The sequence below is a fragment of the Dromiciops gliroides genome, chromosome 5 (assembly GCF_019393635.1).
Source record: "Dromiciops gliroides isolate mDroGli1 chromosome 5, mDroGli1.pri, whole genome shotgun sequence".
Classification (NCBI taxonomy): domain Eukaryota; kingdom Metazoa; phylum Chordata; class Mammalia; order Microbiotheria; family Microbiotheriidae; genus Dromiciops; species Dromiciops gliroides.
Genome location: NC_057865.1, coordinates 217,475,543 through 217,494,479, shown reverse-complemented (window position 1 = coordinate 217,494,479; position 18,937 = coordinate 217,475,543). Strand labels below are relative to the sequence as shown.

Below are 18,937 nucleotides of genomic sequence, written 5' to 3'. Positions count from 1 at the left end.
GGACTGTGAACAGTTTCTATTGAAAACCTATGCACAGCGCGCGCACACACACACACACACACACACACACACACACACACTCAGTAAACTCCAGTGGGTCTCTATTACACACAAATTTTTCCAATCTTTTTACACCTTACGCCCCAACATATACTCCAGGGATCCAGTGGCACTAGCCTCCTAGCTGTTTCTCAAAGAAGACACTCCCATCTCTCTGATCCAGTCATTTTTTTCTGGCTGTCCCCCATTCCTAGAATTCTCTGTCTCTTCATCTCCAACTACTGACTCCCCTGGTTTCCTTCAATCATTTTAGCCAATCTGGTAGATGTAAACTGATATCTCAAGGTTGTTTTAATTTGCATTTCTCTAATCAATAATGATTTAGAACATTTTTGCTTATGACTATAAATTGTTTTGATTTCTTCATCACAAAACTGCCTGTTCATATCCTTTGACCATTTATCAGTTGGGGAATGACTCATATTCTTATAGATTTAACAAAGTTCTTTACATATTTGAGATATGAGACCTTTAGCTGAGAAACTACAAAAAATGTTCTCCAATTTTCTGCTTTCCTTCTGATCTTAGCTAATTTGTTTTATTTGTACAAAACTTTTTAATTTAATGTAATAAAACTATTCATTTTACATTTCACTCTGTTCTCTAGCTCTTGTTTATTCATAAATTGTTCAACTATGCATAAATCTGATAATATGTTCCATGTTCTTCAAATTTTCTTGCAATATTTTTGTGTCCATTTTGACATTATCTTGGTAAATGGTATAAAATATTGGTCTGTGCCCAATTTCTTCCATTTCCAGTTTTCCCAGCATTTTTCACCAAATAGTCATTGTATTGCTGAAAAGAGTTAAGTCTATTACAATTGAACATCACAAAATGTTGTTGCTACTATGTTCTGCCCAGAGATTCTTCTAGACAAGTTTATGTACTCTATTTCCTATGTGAAAGTAGTGGCCATTTTTGCCACAGTGGGGGTGAGTGCTTGGAGCCCAAGCTCTGTGAGGCCCCTCACTAGAGGTTCTAGATACAAAGAGAAAATTTTCAGTTCACAGTTCAGGGATGAGAATATAGCACCCTTGCCTGTGCTCAGATAAGATTCAACATAGCTTCAATCAGCACATCAGTCCAATTCCAGAAATGACTTCTGGGCTCCTGGCAAGCCTTGTCCTTTCACTTGACTTCCTCAGTGGCTTGCATTTACAACAATGTCAATGTGACAAATTTCTGCTTGGCTTCTCAAATGCCCAAACAAATAACCCTCAAACTCAACTCCCATCCCTCCCCTGACCCCACCAAAAAAACAAAAACAAAACCAAAAATACTTCAGCACAGTTATTAGACAATCCCAAGATTCCAGGAATGTGCCTGTGTTTGCATTCTTTTACTGTTGGGTTCCCTCATTCTATTCCTCAATGCCTGGCTTTATCCATATGCACTTATATTACTAAGGACTGTTTGTTCAACTATACTGTCGACTTCTTTTTTTTTTTTTTGGTGAGGCAATTGGGGTTAAGTGACTTGCCCAGGGTCACACAGCTAGTAAGTATTAAGTGTCTGAGGCTGGATTTGAACTCAGGTCCTCCTGACTCCAGGGCTGGTACTCTATCCACTGCGCCACCTAGCTACCGCTATACTGTCAACTTCTAAAAGAAAAAGCACCTTTATTTACTTACAAAGAAGGCTCCCTTCCATCTGGAGGGGCCATATTTGAATAGATCTCTCCCAAGGTAATAAAGGCCATTAGTTATACCAAGGCATCCAGTCCCAGCTAGGGCAAAGCAAAAAAATTCAGTCCTTTCAGGCTTCTTTGAAAATAAACTGAATTCTTACAATATTTCCTAGTAGCATGTTGAAGAGGATTTAAATCACTGGTTTGGAAGGCCAGGGAAAACACAGGATGGGCCTAAAGAAACTGCATTTATCTTCAAGGTACAGGTCTTTTTTTTTTCTAATTGTATTTTCATTTTCAGTTCCAAATTTTCTCCCTCTTTCCACCCCATTCTCCCACCCATGGAGAAGGCAAGAAATATAACACCCATTATGCATAACCATTATGCATATGAAGTCATACAAAACTATTTTGACATCAGTTCAAGATAAGATAAAAGTTTTAAGGACACAGAGCAGCTTCATATCAGGCTCTCCTTGCTGAATGGTGGACTATCTAATCTTCCAGGGGTAGGAAGTCCCTCAAAAGCATCACCTGAAGCATAAAGTCCAATCTGGGTTATTTTCCTCTTCACTGCTCATCCCCTTTGTCAGTTGTTCTGGGCCAAACCTAATTTAGGTGAATAACCTGGAAGGCTAGGTTCAATAATGTAATAAAATGAAAATCATAAGTCATTCAACAGGTAACAAATGATTTACTGAGTCAAAGCAGAAGAAGGCTATTCAACAAAGTTAGGCACTGAAGATGCCTTGAGTTGATTCAGCTGAGCAAAATTCCCTTACTGAGTTATCCATTGTAGTCTTCCAAGCATCAGAGAGTGTGCCCAGAGTTGCTGATTTCTCTTTTGTACTCAGGAGGTCAAGAAGTGATGTCAACAGCTTGAACCATTACTTCCCTGTGAGGATGGTCCCCACACTAGGGGTTAGGGGATATTGTTCCTAACGAAACCTTGATACTTGGTACATCTACTGTCTTTCTTTGTCCCATTCCCCAAAGGAGTATAGGATAAAGGGGAAATCAATCATGCTGTTTCTCCTTTCCTTCCCCTGCTTTTGGGTACAAACTGCATACCTGAGTTTAGAATTTCTAGCTCTTTAAATAATATTGTTTTGTTTTCTTAGTATGCATGTGACACTATATTAAAAACCAGATAGCTGTTTGAGTCTGTGCCAATTCTATTTGAATTCTACTTGAATTATGTGCTGAGAATGGGAAGGCAGAGAGAATTAAATCCAGAAAGGAAGAAGATTTACATTATTGAGGATTTATAAATCCAGATTGGAGCTGGCAGAGCAATCTGATGGAGGGTTCACAAGCCACATATTTAACTGAGATGAGAGTGCATTGGAGGGAGAAAAATCAATCAGGGAGAAGGGAAGGGACAGAGACAGATTTCCTATAGTCAGTAAAAAGAACCACAGAAGTTACTGAGCAAGCTATTAGTGGTAAGGGTAGTCAGTCTGGGTTCAACAAGGAAAGCCACACTCCTGAAGGAGACTGAGCTGCTAAGAAAGTTCTTCCACCCTGTGAGACAGGCATTATTAGTCCCATGTTCTTGTGTTCCATCCTATACCACTGAGCAGGCACAGCAAGCGCCCATGCTGGGCACTTGGTGAACATTCTAGTCTAACCCCAGGCTTACCACTCCGCTTCCTAGCCATCTTCATGACTTGCTGTCCCAAGTGTACCCTTCACACACACACTCCAACTCTAACTCCGAAAACAGTACTACTAAAATACTCCTCTCTGGCCTCAACTCCACTCCCCTATATGTGTTGATTTTTCTTTTAGAATGTAAGCTCCTTGAGAGCAGGAAGTATCTTATTTTCTTATATTTGTATCCTCAGTAGGCATTACTCAGTACTATATATGCCAGCAGTTGGCATAGAGTAGACATCTAATAAATGCTTTTTCATTTATCCATTTTACAGATGATGAAACTATAGTTCAGAGAGATTGTAACTTACTTGTTCATGCTCACAGAGCTTTTTGAGAGGCAAAATTTGAATTCAAGTCTTCTTGACTTCAAGTTTAGCACTCTATCCACTATACCACATTGTATTTAATAAATAACCAACTATCATTTAGGTTGAGTTCGTTTTATTTATGTAAATATGTGCATAATAAAGTACACCTATGTGTATATTTGTTAATAAGCCCTGAAAAATATACTCCAAATATATTATTACATAATAAATTAATATAATTAGGACTATAAAGGGAAAAGTCTATGGTTCTATATCTAATTTAAAACCACATATGCAAAGCATCATAACTCATTTACATCAGCAAGAAATATTGATGTGACAACATCAAAGAGACCAGTTTACTACTAAAAAATTAGTTAGCTTTTTGGGCAATATGAGTATATGAAAAAGGGCAGGTTACCAAAAAAAGTTATGGTCTTAGTGCCAATTTATGTGGTGACTAGTAAACTTAAAAGGACTCCAATAAGAAGGATGGGCCCCTGTCCAATATTCATCTTATTTCGGTTTTCAGCTGCTGCCTGAAGCACTTGGTTTATCACCCACGTTTTGAAGAATTGCACCTGTACATAAACACCAGGGTAATTTTTTCGGCCACAACCGTGTCCAAAACTGGTAATTCCCATTAAATAAAATTTTCTGGCATCAGGAAGGTAACACATTAAAGGCCCACCACTGTCACCCTATAGAAACAAACATAAACAGGCACAAAACAACAATGGTTATTTCAGTATCCTTTAAGTGACAGAACAATCAAGTAAGTAACTTCAGTTAACAGTGAAGCTATCTTTGCTCAGGAAGTAGAGGCTAAAGAGCCATGTGCTCACCCCTGTCTTGTCTAACAATAATCTATATACATACATACAGACTACATATAGATTGCATATTTTCAATTGACCTTCAGCTTCTCAATATTCCTATTAAGTTCAATCCTCCCCCCCCCCCCACACACACACATACAGGGGCCACCTTCAATAAATCTTGATTGAGGTCTGGATAAGTTTTCCATCATGTCTTTGGTTAAGTGATTTTGTTGACTGATTAGACCTAGTCAGCTAAGAGCACTACAAAATTAGAGGGGGAAAATCCTTTCCATTCATTTGGTTTAGAAGAAGAAAGTGTAACCTGGATAACTGTCAGTGCCTGGAGAAGGTTAGGCCTACCTGCATGGCAGCTGTCCTAGAGAAGTACACCCTGGGATACCATGGGGTTTTAAGCTGCTTGAGGAAGCATATCCAGGATGAGGTAATCATCACCACCCACAAGGGGAGGAAGAGACATTGGAGAAAGCAAGCCCCAGTGCTATTGGTGCTTCTAACCTTCCCATCCTGGAGCAAAGATCCAGACATCCCTATTACCCTAGTTGTACCTGTGGTATGTTGGACATATCAGGTATTCATTTAATAGATGTTTGTCAAATTGCATAGGTGAGGGGCAGCTAGGTGGCGCAGTGGATAGAGCACCGGCCCTAGAGTCAGGAGGACCTGAGTTCAAATTTGACATCAGACACTTGACACTTACTAGCTGTGTGACCCTGGGCAAGTCACTTAACCCCCATTGCCCCGTCCAAAAAAAAAAAAGTTGCATAGGTGAGAAATATTGTGGAGTGCTGCTGATTGAAATATTGTTCATACTACTCATTACCATAGAGAAAACATGACCATGAGGTATAGGAAACCTGGTTATTTGCCTCAATTAAACATAACTAGCAATGTAAAGCTGATGTAAAAAATTATAATAACCAGATGGGCATTGAAAAGCCAAATAAAAATTATTTTAGGGGCAGCGAGGTGGCACAGTAGATAAAGCACCGGCCCTGGATTCAGGAGTACCTGAGTTCAAATTTGGCCTCAGACACTTGACACTTACCAGCTGTGTGACCCTGGGCAAGTCACTTAACCCCATTGCCCCGCAAAAAAAAAAAAATTTAGAATTTTTCCTTTGTGTTAGATTACTTACATTACATGACTCAATATCTAGGAGTTGGAGATTTAAATAAACTGAGGTTTAAATTAAATGAGGTTAGCACCTCAGGGCTTAAAAACAATTTTCTCACAAAAACCCATTTTTAATGCAATTTAAAAGGGGAACTACGGAGAACTACTTCTAGAGACTTTTGCATCTAGAGTTATATTTGTAGATTTGACAAGGCAAGTAGGAAGGTTTGCTATCTTCTGGGGGCATTTCAATCAATTGTCCAATCAACAAGTACATTGCTTGGTCTTGGAAACACAAAACCAAAAATGAAATAGTCTCTCCTCCTCAAGGGGCTTACATTCTATTGGGAGAGGCATGTGCACAAACAAGTATATACAAAGGAAATTCAAGGTAAATTTTTTGTGGGGAGGGGACGAGCAGTTGAAGGAATCAGGAAAGGCTGCATGTAGAAGGTGTTGCTTAAGCAGAGGTTTGGAAAAAAACCAAAGGGGGGCAGCTAGTTGGCTCAGTGGATAAAGCACTGGCCCTGGATTCAGGAGGATCTGAGTTCAAATCCGGTCTCAGACACTTGACACTTACTAGTTGTGTGACCCTGGGCAAGTCACTTAACCCTCATGGCCCCACAAAAAAAAAAAAAGAAAAGAAAAAAGAAGAAAACCAAGGGGTTGTAAGAGATGGAAGTGGATAAAAAGTTCATTTTGGGAATAAAGGACAACCAGTATAAAGATGCAAAGACAGGAGATGAAGTGTCATGTGTGAGGAAGAGCAAGAAAGCCAGTTTAGACAAACCACAGTGTGAAGAAAGAGGGGTCATGTAACAATATATAAGATTATGGCCAGGCTATGACAGGTTTTTTAAGTGTGTGTATTTGTATGAGAAAGAGAGAAGAGAGAGAGAAAGAAAGAGAGAGAGAGAGAGAGAGAGAGAGAGAGAGAGAACCTGCCAAAAACTAAACTCAAGCAATGCCATTTCTTCTGACTCAATTGAGCACAAATTTTATGTGTGTGTATGTGTATGTGGACATATAAAATCAAGCCAGCATCACATCAGGGGTGAAAGTAAGGGTGTCCACAGTCATTACTTCCATTGGATATAGTGCTAGAAGTGTTAGCTGTAGCAAGTAGGAAAGAGAAATAAATTGAAGAAATGAACAGAGACTAAGAAGAAACAAAATTATTGCTTTTTGCTGATATGATAGTATAGAGAACCATAGAGATTCAATTTAAAAAGGTACGAGATGTAAACATAAGTCATCAGCATTTCTGTAAATTACCAATAAAACCTATCAGAAAGTGAAAGAGAAATTCTATTAAAAATAACTACAGGGCAGCTAGGTGGCACGGTGGATAGAGCACCGGCCCTGGAGTCAGGAGTGCCTGAGTTCAAATCTGACCTCAGACACCTAGCACTTGCTAGCTGTGTGACCCTGGGCAAGTCACTTAACCCCAATTGCCTCACTTAAAAAAAATAATAACTACAGAGGGGGCAGCTAGGTGGGGTAGTGGATAAAGCACCAGCCCTGCATTCAAGAGGACCTGAGTTCTAATGCGACCTGACACTTACTACCTGTGTGACCCTGGGCAAGTTACTTAACCCTCATTGCCCCATGAAAAGAAAAAGAAAAACAAAACAAAACAAAACAAAAATAACTACAGAATGCACAAAATACTGTGGGTGGGGTTATACCCAACAAGATATACACAAAAACTATATGAATACAACTACAAAACACTGTTTCCAGAAATAAAGACAGGGGCAGCTAAGTGGCGCAGTGGATAGAGCACTGGCCCTGGATTCAGGAGTACCTGGGTTCAAATCCGGCCTCAGACACTTGACACTTACTAGCTGTGTGACCCTGGGCAAGTCACTTAACCCCCATTGCCCAACCAAAAAAAAAAAGCCAAACAAACAGAAATAAAGACAGATCTAAATAATTGGAGATATATTAATTGCTCAAGATTAGGTCAAGTCAATATAATAAAAAACTACCTAAATTAATTGAATTATTCAGTGCCATATCAATAAAACTATCAAATGGTCACTATAGAATTAGAAAAAAATAATAACAAAATTTATCTGGACAATCAAAAATTCAAGAATTTGGGGGGAAATAATGAAAATAAGTGGCAGTGAAGAGAACCTATCAGTACCAAATCTCAAACTATGCCACAAAGCAATTTGGTAGCCTTTTTTTAAAATGAAAAGTTCAATCAATGGAATAAATTAGGTAAACAACATATAAAAGCAAACCAACCTAGTAGCCTAGTGTTGCATAAATCCAAAGACAGAAAAAAATTGAAAAACTGAACAGCATTCTGTCAGAAATTGGATTTAAACCAAAATGTTACACCACATACTAAGAAAAACTACAAATAAACACCTGACACAGATACAAAAGATCACATTATAAGCAAATTAGAGGAACATGAAGGAGGTTACCTTGCAGATCTATAGATTGGAAAAGAGTTCATGACCAAACAAGGATAAGGAGGATCACAGATGATAAAAATTTACAGTTTTGATTACATAAAATTAAAAAGGGTTTGCACAAGCCAAGAGAGATGAGAAGGGAATGAGTTAACTGGGGGGGGGGGGGGGGGGGAATGTCTTTGCAACAGGTTTCTCTGATAAAGGTCTCATTTCTCAGATGTATAAGAAATTGATTCAAGTTTATAAGTAAAAGCTATTTTCTAATTGATAAATGATCAAAGGATTGAACAGCATATAAAAGCAAACCAACCTCACACCCATTAGATTGACAGAAATTACAAAAAGGAAAATGAGAAATGTTGTAGGGCCTGCAGGAAACGAAGTTCACTGATGCACTGTTGATTCAGTTGTAAATTGATCTAGTCATTCTGTTTGTTGGGTCTCCATGTTCCCATTGACTTCTTGCTTCGGTGCTTTCGTTTCATGAACAGACCAGAAACGAACGGGCCAATTAACAGCACAAATATACGTCAGCCACACCTTCAGTGAAATGACACTGGGAAACGCCGGGGAATGTCCCTCTCCCCGTGCAATATGCACGAGCGGTGAGCCTGGATTTAAATGTGTTATTATGGCAACACTATTGCCTGGGAACTCGGCGGCGCCGTGCTAGCTTTTGCACGCGTGGGGTGTGCGTTGTGTGTGTGGATGTGTGGAGTAAGACAGGGTACTGGGCTGTGGTGACGGTCGGGGTGTGTGAGAAGGCAGAGGTGACCTTAGGCTACCCTGGAGACAAATTCTGAGCAAGTTCTGCACAAATAAGCCATGCACGGTGTCCTGGAGTGACACCGGCTTGCAGAGCAGAAGCAGCAGGCGCTGCCGATCAACTATTTTGTAGCTAGGATTCCTCCCGGTACCTGGCTCAGTACCCCCCTCCCCGCCCCCCACGCCCACGCCAGGTACAGGCTCCTAACCCCCCCACCCTCCAGGTTCTTTTCAAGGAGAGAGGGGAAAGCCCTTCCTTCCCCTCCGCCCCTCCCCGGCTGCAGGCCAGGTGCGCCCTGATCTAGTCATTCTGGAAAGCAATTTGGAGCTATACCCCAAAAGTGACTAAACTGTGCATACCCTTGATTCCAAGGATCAGGGTTATCCAGTGTTAAGGGCTAAAATTCTAGCTAAACTGTCTAAAATATCCAATGAGTGGTTGCCAATAAATCATAAGCTTTAGCAAGAGTTAGACTTTTAAGCATTTATTAAGGAGAATAAGAATTTGGTTAAGAGAGAGAAAAAGGCCTAGATTCCTATCTATTAAAGCGAGAGCACATTTCTAGCTCTGCTCTCCACCAGAGTCCAAAGGAAAGAGCCCTGAGACCTAGCGCAGGTCTCTTCCTTCCTCCTCCCCCTAGCCCGTGTCACTTCCTGACGCCAAAGAAAAGACTCCTGGTCTTTTTTCTTCAAAGACCTTCGCTTCATGGGCGGAACTCTTCTACAGTAAGTCTCCAGCAGGTGGCGTCATTCCAATCGTTACACCAGGAATATTACAACTAGGCCTCTAGCACGAAGAGATTTTAAAAAAGAAGAAATGATCCAATATGCACAAAAATATTTATAGCAGGTCTGTTTGTGGCAAAGAACTAGAAACTAAGAGGATGCCCAGCAATTGGGTAGTGGCTGAAATAAATCGTGAATGTAAATAGGATACTGTTTTATGAAATGAAGAAAGGGTTTTAGGAAAAGCAGAATGGCTTGTATAAAGTGATGCAGTTACAAGAAGAACCTGAACAATACTTTAACATTGGAATTGAATGAATCATTATGAAGGAAAAAGGAACAATTTGGAAAGGTTTTAGAACTCTGATCAACTGAACGATGCATGATCCCAGAGTACTAATGATGATGCTAACTTCCTCCTAAGAGATGTGATAGACTAATATGCAAAACAAGACACACAATTGTAGATAAGACCAACATGGGAATTTATTTTCCTTTACTATGCTTGATTTGTTTGTTTTCCAGTGAGAGCAAGAGGTGGGAAAGAAAAAAATAAATGTTTAGTTACTGAAAAAAAAATTTTAAGTGTAAAGAAAAGGAAGATTGGTCACTGAGCAGTGGTAGAATTTAAAGGGTGTAACGATTGGAATGACGCCACCTGCTGGAGACTTACTGTAGAAGAGTTCCGCCCATGAAGCGAAGGTCTTTGAGGGCAAGACCAGGATTCTTTTCTTTGGCATCAGGAAGTGACACGGACTAGTGGGAGGAGGAAGGAAGAGACTGGCGCTCGGTCTCGGGCTCTTTCCTCTGGACTCTGGCGGAGAAGGGAGCTAGAAATGTGCTCTCCCTTTAATAGATAGGAATCTAGGCCTTTCTCTCTCTCTTTACCAAATTCTTATTCTCCTTAATAAATGCTTAAAAGTCTAACTCTTGCTAAAGCTTATAATTTATTGGCGACCACTCATTAGATATTTTAGACAGTTTAGCTAGAATTTTAGCCCTTAACAGATGGCTGACCACGAAGAGGAAAGCTAAACCTCAGTCTTCTGATCTTCTGGTTGGGTAAGACATTTCCCCTACCCTCTCCCTTTAACTGCTAAGTACTGGCTTACTGGCTGGGTTTTCCCTTTAAGTTTTTTCAAATGGACCTTTTAAACTCCCTAATTACCCTATTTTTTATTTTAGTCTGTTTAACCAGACAAATGGGAGATAAGATCATGTTAATGCTTTGTTTTTGTGGATTTTCTATTTTTCTTTTTATTTTTGTTAAAAGAGCCAGCAACTTACTCACACAAGGAAATATCTCTCCCTCTCCCAACCATGCTTTTTCAGAGAAACCTGAAGAGATTCCCGCAGCTTTTCCCAGTTCTAACACTAATTGTTGCTCTAATTTTGCATGCCTGGAGGCAATGACCCACCCTCTAGAAGCTTTTAATCCCCTAGCACCTGGAGGCAAAGTGGGGGAAGAGGAATCCAGGCCTGAGTTCAAAATCAAGTCTGATTCAAATTGCGCTGGTCCCTCCCCTCCTCTCCAGACCCCACCCTCTACTCCTCCCATGGCCAAGCCCATTGATTCCCCTGCCAGGGAAATCCAGAGATCTGATGCGCATGCTCAACTTTCTCTAACTACATTTGCAGCTTCAGGCTCAGCCCTTCCCCAGCCTGGCTGTGCTTCTGAGACAACCTTAGAAAACCCTTTAAATTCCAGATATGCATGTTTTGTTCATAATTTTGCTAACCTGCTTTTGTCTTTAATTAGTAATCTTATAAAGCATTTGTATGACTGACAGACAATATAGAGGGGTTAAAGAAGAAAAACTCAAGCTGAATAAGAATGACAACCATCAACATAGTTCAAGACTGCTTCTTTTGCCATGGAAGGGTATATATTTTACAGAAATGTAGAAATAAGCAGCAAGGTATTGATATGAGTATTGGGGATTTTAGATATAGGAATCAAAAGTGTTCTGAATTCACTCAGAGTAATAGTATCAGTTCAGAGGTTACATAGAATTTCTATGTTATTATATATACATTTTGAAATTAATGGTATCGGTTTATTTTCATAGAGATTTTCATGCTTTTGAGATTGTGTCTTATACTTAGTTTTTAAAACAAGGAGAATATTTGTAAAAGCTTTTTAGTCATGTGATCAAGTTTATATTTTATAATACTCTTATTAATATTAAGTTCATGCTCATTTAGATTTCCTTAGTTTGAATTTCATTGTCTTTTATTGTTCCATGTGTATTTTCTTCTATTCATTTGTCTATCTAATTTTGAAACATTGCAAGATGGTTTTGATTTCATAATACAATGTTAATTCTAGGAATATTGTGCTCCCATATTCTGAGTTGTTTGTTTTTGTTATTTTTTTTCCTCAACTGATTATCTGATCAAACTCTTTAAAGCATTTCCCTGGCAAATTGGTTGCCATGGCAAGTGTAAATTGATTCTAGAAGTATTATTTTTGATAAGCATATTCCAAAAAAAAAAAAAGAGGGGAACATTTGTAAAAGTTTTCTTTTTTTAAAAAAAGTTTTCTTTGAGATTTTGTTGTGCTTTAACTTGTATTTAAATATGTTCTGATTTTTCACAAAAGTAATTGTATACTAAGTAAAAAAAAAGGGTATTATTTGAAATTGTTGCATAATTATATATTATATTTTGAGTCAAGACGTATTCGCATTTTTTGCAATCATTTATTATCCTCAATTTTTAAATCCATATGAGACTTGGATTATGGGAACTTATCATTTAAGACATTAATTGACTTTATTCTGAGTTATCAGATGCCAGTTGGCCAAGATGCCATCCAATCACAAGAGGAATACATGCAAGAGCAGACACTGAACTGTCACATGAGGGGAGACATGCATGAAGTCAAGGTATGGCTGAGGGAACGGCTTTTGACAAATGTTGAGGTTGGATTCTCTTGGTTTCATATTTTATTTTATTTTTCCCCACAATATTGTACAGATGGCTGGAAGTATTGATCCCACCCATCTCACTTCTACACCTGGCTTCTATGCTCCCTCCTATATGCCTGATGCCATGGACATCTCAATCCCATGCATCTGATTAAGTCTGACTCAGTTTCTTCCAATATGTTCGGTGGCATGGACATATATTCCATCCACCTATTTTAAGCCTGGCATACTGTATGGGCAGTACATTTTCCTCAAGTGTGGGAATGCTCATATCCCATCATTTCTCTGTTCTTTTATGGTAACCCCCATAATTATCTCAGGTGTCATGATAAATACACTGTTGAATTTGGCCTTGACATCTGTTACCAATTATATAAGATTTTAAAATTTCTCATAATGGCATGAGGATAATTAGGCAGATGATGCAAAAAGTGATGAAACAGATAAAAATTATTTTTAATAATTAATATTGCAGCAATTGTCTTCTCAATTACCCTCCATAAGGGGGGGACTATAGTAATATTATAATTTTAAAGAATGTTTCAATTTTTGTTTTATTATATGTTTCATGTGTAACAACTAAGATTCTGTATTCCCTTAGACATGTTTTTGAGAACTTTCATTGTTTGATTTGATTATTGACAAAGCTATTTTAAAGTTGTGTTAAGCTCAATTTTGTAGGAAGTTTTCCTGGCTGATTACCAGCATCCACACCTCAACCCCTGAAAAGACTTCCATTCCACGACTACACCTAGAGGACATCTAAGAAAAGACTTTCAGAGACTTTAAATGAACAGTTTTGATTTGTTGTTTTTGTTGTTTTTTTCTCTTTCTGTTATAATATACACCATCTGTAACATGTATTCTCTGCAGAGGCCCTCCCTTTGCAAGACTAATGTCAAAGCGTCGGTTCATGAGGACAAAAAAAATCGCCCCTCTGGACAAAACTTTCCTCTCTTCCTTTTCTATATTGTTGTTCACATAAATGAATGAATGAATAATTGAATAAATATATAAATATATAATTATAATTTATAAATATATAAATTTTTTTAAAAAAGAAGTTAGGCTCTCCCAGATCTTATCCTAGAGCCTAGCTCTGTGGTCCCTTCGTGGGAGAAGGCACTTTTTTGTACTGTTGGACTGATGAGAAGAATCTAGTCTATCACAGTTGATCAACACATAATGTTGATGATACTGTGTATAACGTTCTCCTGGTTCTGCTCATCTCACATCATCAATTCATGCAAGTCCTTCCAGGTTTCTCTGAACTCCTCCTGCTCATCATTTCTTACAGTACAATAGAATTCCATAACATTCACATACCACAACTTGTTCAGCCATTTCCCAGTTGATGAGCAACCCCTCAATTTCCAATTCCTTGCTACCACAAAAAGAGCAGCTATAAATATTTTTGTACATGTGGGTCCTTTTCCCTTTTTTATGATCTCTTTGGGAAAGACCCCAAAGTGGTATTGCTGGGTCAAAGGGTATGTACAGCTTTATAGTCCTTTGGGCATAATTCCAAATTGCTCTCCAGAATGGTTGGATCAGTTCACAGCTCCACCAACAATGCATTAGTGTTCCAATTTTTCCACAACTTCTCCAACATTTATTATTTTCCTTTTTTTTTGGTTATATTAGCCAATCTGATAGGTGTCAGGTGGTACCTCAGAGTTGTTTTAATTTGCATATCTTTAATCAATAGTGATTTAGAGCATTTTTTCATATGGGAATAGATAGCTTTGATTTCTTCATCAGAAAACTGCCTGTTCATATATCCTTTGACCATTTCTCAATTGGGGAATGACTTGGATTCTTATAAATTTTATTTAGTTCCCGATATATTTTAGAAATGGGGCCTTTATCAGAAGTACTGGCCATAAAAATTATTTCCCAGTTTTCTGCATCCCTTCTAATTTTGGATGCATTGCTTCTGTTTGTACAAAACCTTTTTAATTTAATGTAATCAAAATCATCCATTTTGCATTTCATAATATTCTCTATCTCTGGTTTGGTCATAAACTGTTCTCCTTTCCAAAGATCTGAAAGGTGGACTATTCCTTCTTCTCCTAATTCACCTCTTATGTCTAAATCATGTACCCATTTTGACCTTATTTTAGTATAAGGTGTAAGATGTTGGTCTATGCCTAGTTTATGCCATACTAGCTTCCAGTTTTCCCAGAAGTTTTTGTCAAATACTGAATTCCTATCCCAGAAGCTGGAGTCTTTGGGTTTATCAAACAGTACATTACTAATGCCATTTACTACTGTGTCTCCTGTGCCTAGCCTATTCCATTGATCTTCCACTTTCTTTCTTTCTTTCTTTCTTTTTTTTTTTTGTTGTCGTTGTTTTGGTTTTGGAGGGTTTTTTTGTGAGGCAATTGGGGTTAAGTGACTTGTCCAGGGTCACACAGCTAGTAAGTGTTAAGTGTCTGAGGCTGGATTTGAACTCAGGTACTCCTGACTCCAGGACTGATGCTCTATCCACTGCACCACCTAGCTGCCCCAAGGGTTCCACTCTATTTCTTAGCCAGTACTGGATAGTTTTGATGACTGCCCTGAGTTAAAATCTTAACAGATACTTCCTACCTGTGTGACCCTGGGAAAGTCATTTAATCTCTGTCTGCCTCAGTTTCCTCAGCTATAAAATAGGGACAAAAATTAGTACCTGCTTCACTTGTAGGCTCTGTTTTTGTGAGGATCAAGGGAGTTATTTGTAAAGTGCTTTGCAAACCATAAAGTATTATGTAAATACTAGCTATTATTATCCAGTGATCTCTAGTCACTCTCCTGAGTATTGTTTGCTCCTTCTCTCAAGGCCTCTGCCTTACAAGCCAGGAAAAATGAGCTGGGGGAGGTAGAGTCGATATGGCAGAGTGAGAAACAGACATGTTGCCTCAATGCCTCACAACCTCCTCCACAACCACCTAGAAACATGCCAAACTGCATTCTGAATGGGAGAGCCAAGAAAAAAATCACAGCAAGTCATTTTTCTAGCTTAGAACAGCTTAGAAACCTAGAAAAAGAAGTCTGTACACCCTGGTTTGGGGACTGGTCAGGAGGGCAGTACAGCAGTACAAGCAAGTGGAAGTGGACATGGGCTATGGCAATGGAAGCGGTGTGAGGAGCCCATCACCTAGGATAAAGGGACTGAACACCTGGGGAGAAAGAGATCCTGGGGACCCCTGTATTGGCATTGGAAGGAAGAATGGGTGTTACCTGGCAGCTCTGTCTCCCATTGCCCAGTTCCAGGGCAGAGAGGAGTGATCACCATTTTGAGGGAACAAGGGCCCTACCTGTCTGTCAGAAACAAGGAACAAGTTGCTGAAAATAGCTGTGAGCCTAAGAGCAAAGCCGGAATTCAGTTCTAACCTTAGCCCCACATATAAACCTGTAGTGAAATCCAGTCACTCTGAAGCAGAAGAACTTCCTATGAAACTAATGAGACTGAGTCCAGCCACAATCTATGAAAATTCAATTATATACAAGCCAACAGACCCAAAACCAAGGTCAAGAGATTTGCAGAGTGCATAAAAAGAGGGCAGTGAACAGACCTCTTCTCAGATTACACCATGCAGGAAGCACCAAAAACATACAGGTCCCTATAGTGAGCTGTGAAAACAGCAAAAGGACATTAAAGAAAAAAGCTCAGGCCAGTCATCTCCCCCATAGATGAGCAGAGCTGACCTCTAATAAAGTAAAAAGTCAAGAAACAGGCTGGAAAATTTAGCTAACTAAAAGAGAATTTTACCATAAAAAGTAACTATGGTGACAAGGAAGCTTAAGATACAAACAAGGAGGGGTGGCTAGGTGGCGCAGTGGATAGAGCACCAGCCCTGGAGTCAGGAGTACCTGAGTTCAAACCTGGCCTCAGACACTTAACACTTAACACTTACTAGCTGTGTGACCCTGGGCAAGTCACTTAACCCCAATTGCCTCACTAAAAAAAAAAAAAGATACAAACAAGGAATAAGACAATAACTTAAAACCTCTACAAGCAAAGCCTCAAAAAAAAAATGCAGATTGGATACATGCACAATAAGAATTCATAGAAGAATTAACAAAAGAGTTATTTTTTTAAAAGAGCAAAAAATTATTTTGAAAATCAAATAAGAACATGATACATGAAAAACTGGAAAAATAAATGAAAGCTATGTAAGAAAATTATAAAAAGAAAATTAATATCTTGGTGAAAGAAAATAACTTCTTGAACATCAGAATTGGCCAAGTGGTAAAAGAGTTAAAAGATCTCATTGAAGAAAATAACTCCTTAAAAATAAGAATTGGTCAAGTGGAAATTAATGACTCCTTAATATATTTTTTAAAACTATAAAAAAGTTGGGGCAGTTAGGTGGTACAGTGGATAAAGCACTGGCCCTGGGTTCAGGAGGACCTGAGTTCAAGTCTGGCCTCAGACACTTGACACTTACTAGCTGTGTGACCCTGGGCAAGTCACTTAACCCCCATTGCCCCGCCAAAAAAAAAAAAGCCAAGAGCCTGAAAAAGTAGAAGTAAATTGAAATAGCTTCACAGAACATACAACTGGCCTGGAAAATAGACCAAGGAGGGATAATTTAAGAATCGCTGGACTACCTCAAATCCATGAAGGAAAAAAGAGCCTAGACATCACATTTCAAGAGATAATAAAGGAAAACTGCCCAAATATCATAAAACCAGAGGACAAAATAAAAAATTAATAGAATTCACCGGTCACCTCCTGAAACTCAAAAATAAAAAGCTCCCCAAAATATTATAGCTGAAATCCAGAATCCCCAGGTCAAGGAGAAAATGCTGAAAGCAGTTAGAAAGAAATAATTCAAATAGCATGAAGTCACAGTCAGGATTACACAAGACTTATTTAGTAGCTATCACTTTAAAGGAAGGAAAGTTTTGTAACAGAATATTCCAGAAGGCAAAGGAACTAGGATTACAACCAAGCATAACCTACCCAGCAAAATTAAGTATAATTCTATAGAGCGGGGGAGAGAAGAAGGGAAATGGACATTTAATGGAATAGAAGACTTTCAAGCATTCTGGATGAAAAGACCAGAACTGAATAGAAAAAGCTGACATTTGGGGGCAGCTGGGTGGCGTGGTGGATAGAGTACCGACCCTGGATTCAGGAGGACCTGAGTTCTAATCCAGCCTCAGACACTTGACACGTACTAGCTGTGTGACCCTGGGCAAGTCACTTAACCCTCAATGCCCTGCAAAAAAGAAAAGAAAAATGAAAAGAAAGAAAAATCTGATATTCAAACAAAGGAGTCAAGACAAGCATAAAAAGATGAGCATGAGTAAGAAACCATAATGGACTTAACAAGGTTAAATTTTACTGTTTATATCCCTGTAACCACTCAGAACTCTATCATCACTAGGGTTGTAAAAGGGAGTCTACTTAGACAGAAGGCATAGGTGTGAGTCTATCATGTTGGGATGATCTCAAAAGAAGAATGGGAGAGTAAGAAAGAGGAATGCACTGGGAGAGGGGGGAAAGGAGAGAATGAACGGGGAAATTATATCATAAGTGAGATATGCAAGTAACAGATCATGCAATAGAGGAGAGAATAGTGAAAGAAAGAATGGTGAAGGGGAACAGGCAGCACTCGAACCTCATTCTCATCTGAACCAGTTCAAAGAAGGAATATATACTTATACACACAGAAATTAGTACAGAAATTCATCTTACTCAACAGAGAAGTAGGAGGGAAATGTGCTAAGAGAAAGGGGCAGGGGTTGATAAGAGGAAGGATAGATTAAAGTAGGCAGTGGTCCCTGAGAAGGGGACAGTATAAAAAAAGAGAAGATTAAGTATAAGAGAAGAGGATGAAGGGAAATGCACAACTAGAAATCATAACAAGACAAACTCACCCATAAAACAGAAGAGTATTGCAGAATGCATTAGAAAGCAGAATCCAACAACATGTTGTTTATAAGAGATACACTTGAAACAGAAAGACATACAGAGTTAATATATAGGACTCAAGCAGAATCTATCATGCTTCAGATGAAGTAAAAAAGGCGGGGGTAGCAATCATGATACCAGATGAAGCAAAAGCAAAAATAGACCTAATTGAAAAAAAAAAAAGATAATCAAGGAAATTACATTTTGTTAAAAGAATTGCAAAGAATTGGAAATTGAGGGAATGCTCATCAATTGGGGAATGGCTGATCAAGCTGTGGTATATGAATGTAATGGAATACTATTGTGTTATAAGAAATGATGCAGGCAGATTTCAGAAAAACGTGGAAAGATTTACAAGAATAGATACTGAGTAAAGTGAGCAGGACCAGGAGAACACTGTACAAAGTAACAGCAACATTGTGGAATAATCAAGATAGACTTAGTTCTTCTCAGCAATATGATGATCCAAGACAATTCCAAAAGACTCATGATAGTAAATGTTATCCACATCCAGAGAAAGAACTGATGGAGTTTGAATGCAGATTGAAGCATACAGTTTTCACTTTC

The 18,937-nt window shown here is 38.7% G+C and overlaps 1 protein-coding gene across 1 annotated transcript in view; it reads right to left on the bottom strand.

Annotated features, from left to right (window-relative positions):
* Positions 1-4,106: 4,106 nt before the first annotated feature.
* The window catches only part of LOC122729567 (transmembrane protease serine 12-like), a 47,360-nt gene continuing 32,529 nt past the window's right edge, over positions 4,107-18,937 (bottom strand). Inside the window, exon 5 of the mRNA XM_043968521.1 lies at positions 4,107-4,358. Within this exon, the coding sequence (XP_043824456.1) occupies positions 4,107-4,358 (252 nt within the window). The remainder of the gene's footprint in view (positions 4,359-18,937) is intronic.